This window comes from Adiantum capillus-veneris, chromosome 23 (genome assembly GCF_014529385.1).
Source record: "Adiantum capillus-veneris isolate H3 chromosome 23, ASM1452938v2, whole genome shotgun sequence".
Lineage (NCBI taxonomy): Eukaryota > Viridiplantae > Streptophyta > Polypodiopsida > Polypodiales > Pteridaceae > Adiantum > Adiantum capillus-veneris.
Window position 1 is genome coordinate 13,407,199 of NC_140953.1, and position 10,394 is coordinate 13,417,592.

The 10,394-nt window shown below is 44.7% G+C and overlaps 1 protein-coding gene across 1 annotated transcript; it reads left to right on the top strand.

Annotated features, from left to right (window-relative positions):
- The first annotated feature begins 702 nt into the window (after positions 1-702).
- Positions 703-10,046, top strand: LOC147427436 (uncharacterized). The gene is made up of 5 exons (XM_086497675.1): positions 703-856; positions 2,246-2,413; positions 3,359-3,429; positions 3,667-3,726; positions 9,742-10,046. The coding sequence occupies exons 1-4, from the start codon at positions 703-705 to the stop codon at positions 3,712-3,714; spliced, it is 441 nt and encodes a 146-aa protein (XP_086353801.1). The 3' UTR covers positions 3,715-3,726; positions 9,742-10,046.
- Positions 10,047-10,394: the final 348 nt, after the last annotated feature.

The following is a 10,394-nucleotide window of genomic DNA, read 5'->3' on the forward strand; positions in this document are numbered from 1 at the left end:
TTTTTCAATTTTTTTCATCGAAATACGCGTGAAAATATGTGTGGTAATATGTACCTTTCCACGCGTATTTCGACGCGCATTTCAACGTCCCTGTCGATGTGTATATCGACGAGCAACATGCCCGTCGAAAAACGCGTGAAAAAATACGGTGCGTCGAAATGTGATGCGTCAAAATCTGGGTGTTATGTTGTAGTGGAAGAGGAATTTTAAAGTAGTAGGGAGTAGGTTTGCCAAAGTGTCTCACTAAGGGGAATCGACAAAGATCCCTTGGCTTGGGTCAAAAGGAAAAGGGAAGGGCCAAAAAAAGAAAAAAAACTTCTTGCTTATTGAGAGATATATTTAAGGTATAGTGGGATAGTTTCCAGCGACGTTAAAACACTCTTCTTCTTCTTCTTGTATTCTCTTGGGATAATTACCAAAACATCTCTGTAATTTATGGAAATTCTAAAAATACTTTATGGATGGCTTCGTGTATTTTCTTGGGAAAATTAGCAAAATATCCCTCTAATTTGTGGAGGATGCCATGCGTCGGGATTCGAGAAAGTAGGTATAGCAAATGTTTGAGAAAAAGATGAAACGGGTCCAATTAGTTGGGTTAAAAGAAGATCACAAAGAAGATGAAAGGGGGTGCACGTGTTGAGAGCGCAGAGGGGATGATGGTGGGGGGTCTGATATGCAGCACAAGAGAGAGGGTATTGAGCCATGCATCAGGGCGAAGAGCACGACATGCCTTTTTCTATATTGCAGAGGTGGCTTAGGCCTCAGCGAAGCAATCGTGGAAGTATGGTGCAACAGAGACATAGACTTGTCTGCTATCGCATGAGCCCGCTTCAGGTAAAGGCACGGAGAAGGGAGGGTGTGGAGATGCAAGTGTGCAGAAAGGGTTGCACATGATAATATTTTCTGGAATCTATGCAGATGTCGTTTCTCCTTCCCCCTCCCCCCCGTCTCTCTCTCTCTCTCTCTCTCTCTCTCTCTCTCTCTCTAGATTCGTTAAAAGCTTCTCTTTCGCACTTTACATTGGTCATTCTCTTACTAGAATGGTGTTTATTTTAAGGGAAAATTACCAAAATAACCCTCTAATATGTGGAAATCCTCCCGTCAAATCCCCAATATTTTGTCATAAATTCCCAAAATACCCGAGGTCGTGAGATTAAAATTCGACAAATATTGTTTGTAGGTTTTCTGATTGTCTATCAATATAAGAAGCTAAAACTAGACTTTTTTTGCTAGGTGATTTGTGACGAATTACATGCTGAGCACTCAAAAATGGGTCCCTATTGTCAAAGAGGAATAAAGATAAGAAAACGTTAAATACAAGTCTCCCAAGTGGCGACAGGTGGCCGTTTTGTTTGGAGCCTGTTGAGTTTGTGTCGATGATCTGTGCGCTCGCGTGTGCTCAACGACGAGTCCTTCAATAAGGGGGAAGGGCTCGTGTGCAAGAGGATAGGAATGCGTTGCATCGAAGGGAAGCTGCGCAGGCAATAGCGATGGACAAACCCAGGGGCTAGAGGGTTCGGAGGAGCCTGCAGGGGCTCAAGGCTTGGAGTGCATCAACAAGGGCAAGCAGGTCTATCTGAGAGCTTAGCAACGGAGAGGCAAGCTTCGCAGGCTGCAGGGCACGGGGTCGCAGGGCCTGACAGAGCGAGAAGGGGCGGGCATCACCGCACAGAAGCGTACATCCCACGATGGGATGTCATGTCCTTTTGCCTTTGGGAAACTGTTCTCTTCAAAAAGTGAGGAAAGAATCTACGTAGATTCTACTGATTGAAAGCGCAGCGAGTAGGGAATAGTAGGTATAGAACCAATGCTAGAAAAACCCAAGGTCCAACTTGGTTGAAATCCTATAATCTAGGTTAGGTTTTGAGCTTGCCTTGAAGGAAACCGGGAGATTTTCACAAGTTTTAATGTAACTACCAGCAAAAGCTTCAAATTCTTATTTTTGACCTAAAAACTGAGAGAATTTGTTTTCACAAGTTTTAATGTAACTACCAGCAAAAGCTTCAAATTCTTATTTTTGACCTAAAAACTGAGAGAATTTCAAGTTTGCCCTTATTTTCGGCTTTCTTCATTAGGAAAAATGTTTTTTTCTTTACTTGGTGAGCCTAAGGTCCTCTTCTGGAACTTTGGGCGCACAGCTAGCCACTTGGCATGATAAAAGCCTTTGCCCAAGCGATCATATCGTATGGCCATGCGCTGCTGCAATAAAAAAAGCTTCAACTGAACAGCTAAGCAACTAATAAAGCCTCTGCACGTAAACAAATTCGAGCACTTCGCAACCACGTTCGCCGCAGCATCAACGCAGCAGCACGGCCACAATTTTGCAACAGCATCAGCGCAGCAGCACGTTCGCACCAACCAGCATCATTAGCGCAACATCAACATCATCACCGTAGCAGCACGTCTGCACCAGGTAGGCTCGCAATTCTGCAATAGCATCAGCGCAGCAGGTGCAGGTTCACAATTCTTTTTTGGAATAGAACGCCTCCAGAGAGAGATAGAATTGCGTGTGTGTGGGGGGACCCAACCAAGTAGTTAGGACGGGACCAAGAGAGGAGAGTCTGGGTAATGTGTGTGTGTGAGAGAGAGAGAGAGTGAGTATAAGTCTGGTACGTGCTTGTTTCCACCATCTAATGTGAGACTGTGAGTGCGCAAGGGAGAGAGAGAACCTTATGGTGTGTATGGTCCTGCATAGCGAAGAGAGAGAACGAGATGGAAGAAGCTGATACGGAGTGCAAGAATTAGAGAGAGAGAATGAGTTTCCTCAGATGCCCTGTGTGTTAATTAGAGAAAGATAGAGAGAGAGTTCCATGCTCGTGCCATAGTGAGACAGAAAGAGAGTACCACAGTTAAAGAAAGCCGCCTAGCTTCTGTTGCAAGAAAGAAAGAAGAAGATCAATTATCAGTCTGGGGGGACCAAGTTACTACATGTTTTGTTCCTTCAACATTTTCAAGTGTATGCTTGTGTGTAGTATTAGTAGAGAGAGAGAGAGAGAGAGAGAGAGAGAGAGAGAGAGAGTTAAAAATCTGGGCTTTTGCAACAGTGGTTATTATTAGTTAGAAGAGAGAGAGAGAGTGAGAGAGAGAGAATTATGCCACTTGATCACTAGAACAGACCTTTTCCATGGGGGGGAGAAAGAGAGACAGAGAAAGAGATTGTTAACGAACCTCACGTTTCACATACATGACATATTGTCCATCATGGGGGGCGCAATTTCAAAATGTAAGGTGGACGTAGCTTGGTATGGCCCGTGGAAACAAAGGGCGATTCCAACATGCCGATGAGCCGAATGATGACACTGTCTTGTTTTTCCTTGCATGCCATGTATTATGCTAATGCGTATTTTGTGTCCTGCAGAGAGAACATATACTCACGACACTGGACATTTGGATTGCACAAGCGTAGCTCTAGCTAGAGTACACTGCAAGGTTCGTTATCTCCATCCAACTCCCATGACTACACGTTTGCCTGGCGCAACACATAAACTCTACGGGGCAGGGCACGGCTTCCTTTTCTTATAACTTTTGGAGAGACCACAGTGCCAACTCTCCACCATACTTTTGTATGGAACTTCTGCATGCCGTGCACTGAATACTTAGCATCTTCAATTTATGGTGCTTCAATGCAGGATGAAATGTTTAACTATTCACATTCCTTTCCTGTAGCTTGAGCCAAAGATCGGCGTGTACCTTGGACAATCCGAAAACATCTGAACCACATTTCAGGTCAGTGAAATACTTCATTTCAAATTGCAATTCATTGATGCTTTATCGACTTCCTTCCTTTAGAATTTTGCAACTTGCTTCCTTCAATTTTCTTTACTTGCATACGGCTTTCATAACTATACAACACTACAAGAGGTTGTGTGCTCTTGTGACGCTGTTAGCGACGGAAATACACTGGGTTTTTATAACCCCCGGCGTCGCTAAAACCGTCGCTACGAGAACGTCGCTATCACTACAAGAGGCTCTTCACATTAGCGACGCTCACACAGCGACGCTCAAAAACAAAATTCCCGGCGTCGCTATGAGCGTCGCTATAAGCGTCGCTATGAGCGTCGCAAATTTCTTTGTAAATTTGCGACGCTCATAGCGACGCTTATAGCGACGCTCATAGCGACGCCAGCTGGGGTAAAAAAAATAACCGAGCGCGCCCAAAAACTCAGATCTCAGATCTGAGTTTTTCGGCGCCCTCAAGCAAAGAGCAGGTAACGCTCTCCCTCACTCTCTCTCTCTCTCTCTCTCTTTTTCTTTTACACACACACACACACACACACACGCACGAGGAGAGAAAGGAGAGACAGGTATGCTCCTTCCCTCTCCTCATTCTCATGTTCCCTTCCTTTCTTTCTCTCTCCCTCGCTCTCTCTCTCACACACACACACATACACACACACATATAGTGTTTTTGAGAGAGAGAGAGAGAGAGAGAGAGAGAGAGAGAGAGAGAGAGAGAGAGTGCAAAAACGCACACACATACATAAACAAAGAATGCACACACACATTGAGAGAGAAAAAGAGAGAGAGAGCATGCATAAACAAAAAACGCACGCATTGAGAGAGGAAAAGAGAGAGAGAACATGCATAAACAAAAAACGCACACATTGAAAGAGGAAAAGAGAAAGAAAACATGCATACGATCCAAAAAAACGCACACACATTGAAAGAGAAAGAAAGAGAAACTAAGGGAGCGTCGTAAGAAACTAATTAAAATTAAAAGACCTAAAGATCTAGCCGACGAAGAGTTGAACTGAAGACCTATTATTCAAAAGAGAAATGGCATAATCAATCTATCATACTTGGCATGGGTGATAGAAAGGTTATACCATTTATCTCTTTTTATTGGCACACACATCCACACACGCGCACACACACAGGAAGAAGAGAGTTATAACGTCGTAGGAAACTATTTTAAAAGACGTTAAAGATTAGGTTATATGTAGACTTACATTAAATTAGATTTAGGTTTATTTTTAACTAGATTTACATTTATTTAAGCTAGATTTAGATTTATGTTATATTAGATTAGATGCGGGTCTCCATAGACTGCGATGCCTGCATGAAGCGGGTGAAGAAAGCCCTCAATGGAATATAGGGTATTGCTGCCTTCTCTCATAGTGGGCTCCGTCGATCCAAAAGTACTGGTGAAATGTCTTCAGAAGATAGGGAAGAAGGTGGATCTTCAGGGCGGCAAGAGTCACTACATCCCCGACACAATGACCATCTAGACAACCTCTAGTCATTAGACTTACGTTAAATTAGATTTAGCTTTATTTTTAGTTAGATTTACGTTTATTTAGATTTACGCTTATTTACGTTAGATCGAGTCCACGCAAGAATTACTTACGGTTTAGGGTTTAGAGTTAGACGAACAGTGAAAAGATCTACTGTGAAAAGATGTTAAGATGAAGTGAAGTGCTACAGCTAGAGAAGAGGCAAAGGGATTTTGTCCACTACATGCAGTATCATGTAGACGTGGGTGTCTAGATTTCTTGTACCCACAAATATAGGTATTGACCAATAAAGACGAGATTATAACCCGGTGGTTCTGATCTCCGTGCACCTCTAGACCGAGGTGTGCGGGGATTGGACATGACTAGAGAATGTGAGGTAAAGAGAGAGAGAGAGAGAGAGAGAGAGAGAGAGAGAGAGAGAGAGAGAGAGAGAGAGAGAGAGATAAGACGAAGAATGCCAATAGAATATTAAATTTGTTGTCTAGGTTATAAGTTTTTTATCCTCATTATGAGTAGCGACGAGGATGTGGGACCGTCCAACCGAAACACCTATCTCTCAACGAGGGTCTTATGTCCTTGTAATCAATGCAAGCATGCTGTGCGACGGACAAGACGTGTTTCTTTGCAGCACGTTCGTGAATTTGGCGAGTTCGATCCATCTATTATAGATCGAGTTGTTGCCAATTATAACTCGTCGGACTCTGACGCTGGCCAACAAGCAGCAATCTTGCAACCCAATAGACGTATTCGCAGGCGCTTTGGTCAAGCAGCATATGTGAGGCCACAAGATGTAGCCTCTGACAGCTCGGGGGATGATCATGCAGAGCACATTCCCAACGAGGCAATGTTTGAGCCCGAGATTGATGAAATGATCGAGACGATCATGGATTCAGAAAGGCTTATCTATGATGATATGAAAAGTGAAGCCGATACATCATTGTATAATGGAGCACGTATGTCTAGATTGAAAGCACTCCTGGTTCTTCTCAACATGCAGGCAAAGTTTGGATGGAGTGACACTAGCGTCACAGCGCTTTTCAGGTGATCTATTACAATTAGTTTACTTTAATAGAACTCATGGTGTATAATGATCTGATAGATTTTTACACGACTGTATCATATTTTTATGTTGTGTAGATTGCTGAAAGAGCACATTCTACCAGCTGACAATGTGATGCCAGATTCCCGAGATGAAGCAAGAAAGATTTTGCGAAACTTGGGGATGGATTACAATTCTATCCACGCTTGTCCTAATGACTGCATTCTTTTCAGAGGGGAATACACAGACATGGAGAAGTGTCCGAAATGTGATTCCGAAAGATATCGAGTAGATCTCCACGGGACAAAAATTCCACAAAAGGTTTTGCGACATTTTCCTTTGCTTCCTCGCATCAAGCATTTCTTCGAATGTAAGTCCATGGCCGCCCTAGCATCATGGCATGAGGAGAATAAATCTTCGGATGGTGTGCTACGAATTCCTGCAGATTGCGCAGCCTGGAAACATATAGATGGAACATGGTCGGATTTTGCCAGGGAAGCTCGAAATTTGCGCTTAGGCCTGGCTATGGATGGCGTAAATCCATTTGGTCAAAGATCAACATCTTACAGTGTATGGCCCGTTGTCATCGTCAACTACAACATTCCCCCGTGGTTGACTACGAAGAAGGGGCACCTATGGCTAAGCTTGATTGTGCCAGGGCGATATAAAGTGGGGAATATGGATGTGTATCTTCGTCCACTATTGGAAGAGCTACAACAATTGTGGATTGGCATAGAGGTGGTGGATATGAGCCGACACACAGGACGACGGAATGCTTTGATCAGAGGTATTCTAATGTGGACCATGCATGACTATCCCGGGCTAACAGAATGCTCAGGTGATCTATTGACACTCCTCTCTCAGACACTGTAAATCTGGTTTTTCCCCATAGTTGATCTATTATCATGTGTATACATGCAGGGCTTCAAACAAGCGGATACAGAGCATGTGTCACATGTGGACCTAGACTGAATGCACGTAGGGCACCCTCACTGAAGAAGCAAATCTACGAAGGTCATCAAGCGTATCTTCCGGAGAATCATGTGTTACGCGACGGCTTTTTGGGAAGAGAGCCACCAAGGATGTCTGCACAAGCATGGTTAGAGCAGAAGGAGATGTGCGATGACGGATTGCCTCCAGGGATGAAGAGACTATCTCTATGGTACGAGTTACCATACTGGCCTCGACTCGTGATCAATCACTTGCTCGATCCAATGCACATATTCAAGAATGTGGGTAATCTACTATGGGACCATTTGACCGGCAAGAAAGATACTTTGGGAGCCAGAGTTGACCTTAGAAATGTGGATCGTATGGAGCAATATTGGCCGCAAACAGCGTCTGATGGATCGATAAAACTTCCTAAAGCACCATGGATTTTCACAGGAGCCCAAGAACGCAAAGTAAAAGAGGCCATTCGATCTTTGCGGACCCCCACTGGCGTAATGCACTCGCTCCGAACGTGTTTTACTAAAGAAGGAAAGCTTACCGGTTTGAAGTCACACGATTGGCATAAAATGTGTCAGGTACGTTCATAGTGGACTTTAATATCATTGCATAAAATGTAGACTTTAATATCATTGCTGCACATACTTTACAGTTTATTTTACCGGTTGCCATTGAGGGATGTTTGTCTCTCGACATCCGTAACACAATCTACAAACTTGCAAAGCTGGTGCAATGGATCTCACAAAAGGAGATCGACGTAGACTCCATACCATTCGCCAAACTAAATGCTGCGGAGCTTGTGTGCATGTTTGAGAAACATTTTCCTACTACAATGCTAACCATTCAGGTGCATCTTCTTATTCACATAGTTGATGAGGTGGAAATAGCTGGCACAGTTCATTCCAGATGGATGTTCTTCTTAGAGCGTTTCATGAAAACGCTTAAGGGATATGTGCGTCAAAAGGCACGTCCGGAGGGTAGCATGGCAGAAGGTTGGTTGGTATCAGAGTCCCTAGTGTACATTGGAGAGTGGCTAGACGGATTTGATAAATCCCGGGACACGCTATGGCGAACCATAGATGATGAGCGCATATCTGGGATTGTCATGTGCAATCTCGGTGTTGAGAAGAAGATGACGGAAGATCTAGAGGCTAAAATCAACCGATTTTGCATGCTTCACAATCCAGTGATGCAAAAGTGGATTTCACAATATGAGGATGCAAAGCAAGAGCGACAAAGGGCACGAATCGAGTGGAGACGGGGAAGACGACCACCGATGCACTATCCAGCGGTTCTGGAGAGCCTACCAACCTTCATGAGCTTAAGATGGTTGCACAACCAATTGAAAAGCGCACAACAATGCGGTGACGAAGTGACTGAAGAAGAGTGGGAGTACTCTCGGGGTTGCGCGACCAAGGTAAGTTTGCAATGTACGACTAGCAAGTGACTTTATTTATAAACGTTTGAACGGCCACTCATAATCTTTGTTCGTTGTAGTATAAGTCATACACAGCAGCATGGTGTAAAGGTCGACATTTTAGGGTGGAACGAATCGACAAAAAGCGTTTTACTCAAGATTGTGGAATCATGGCAAAATTTGAACAGTCTAGTCGACGACGTTCCTCTGATGCAGATCCCGTGGTGGCGGAACTCACTTACTTCGGCACGCTGCAAGAGATTTTGAGGATCGATTACAGAGGATTTTTTGTCGACTTGTTCGACGTGCAATGGTTCAAGATAATCATGGAGGGTCGAAACGCTACTGTGCGTAGAGGAGAGTCTGGTTTTCTTGAGGTGGATTCTACTAAGAAATGGACTGACCTAAGAGACACTTTCGTACTACCCGAGCATTGTGAACAAGTAAGTATATAAATAGTTAACATCCCCCTTTTACAAGTTATGTGCTTGAAAGCTCTCATGTAAGTTATGTGGCTTTGGCAGGTAGTATTTCATCCTACAAAGTCTACATCAAACTGGTGGTACGTCATAGAGTTAGCCCCTCGTAGTGCAAGGACGTATGAAGGCTACCATGTGCCAATCACAACGACATCAATGGAGGAGATCAGAGAAGATGCTCAATCAGAAGCCGCTGCGGTGGTGCCAGACGAGCATCAAGATGCTACTGCTCTATATGGGGTGCATGCAGAGGAGCTACAAAATGAAACAGAGGATATGTGTTTAAACGGAGAGCTCTATATAGATATAGGAAGTTATGCTGAGTTATGCGAGGATGAGAGAGAGATCTCTTAAAGCCACAAATATTGTATTTGAACAATTTTGCTCCGTGCTGTAAAAGCTCTAGCTCTCTAAGTAGCTTCCATGCTGTGTAACGCTCTTTTCTACTCGCGCTCACATCTTTTGATTGAAAATTCTGAGTTTTCGACTTGCCTCTTCTACCACTCGATTCATTGCGTCATTGTATTTATATGCGTCATTACGTCATTGTATTTAATGGTCTTTGCGTCATTGTCTACTCTATTCATTCAATATTAAGTTTAAATATTCGTGTGTTTAATGCAGGTATGGATGATGAGGAGTTTCTTTCTTCTTTGTCACCGCAGCAGAGACAGTGGTACGTGGAGCGTCATCGCTCTGGCGCATCATCGCGCGTTCCTACACCATCCGCATCTCCCTCTCTTTCGGAGCATTCGGCGCGCTCCGAAGCTTCGGCGTCGACGAGACGAGCGTCACACTCTTCTAGACACCGGCGCTCTAGTGGTGGCGGTGGCGGTTGTTGTGGGGATTCCGCCACCGATGCCTCCACACCGCCTCGTGTTCGACGAGGCTCTTTACCCTCCCCTTCTTTGCCCGCCCCCACACCAGCCACAGCATCGCCGTCTACGCCAGGTTTTGCACGGCTGACTGTTCCTAGAAGCTACACACCTCTACCTACTCCGCCAGGAGCCACCCCACTCGACACTCCTCGCTTCGGGGCCCAGACGCCGGTGGAGACACCTGACGTCCGTACCCCCATCGACACGCCGCTAGAGACCCCTGCCGGGACACCCAGGTTCACGCGTCACCGGCCAGAGGGCTTGCCTTACTCCGTCGACATCAGCGGCGGCATCATCATGGATGATGACGGCAAGAAGGTGATCTCGCGCATGCGTGGTCTTTGCTCTCAGCTGTTTAGACACTATATACTAAACAAATGGAGTGAAGTACCAAGTGAT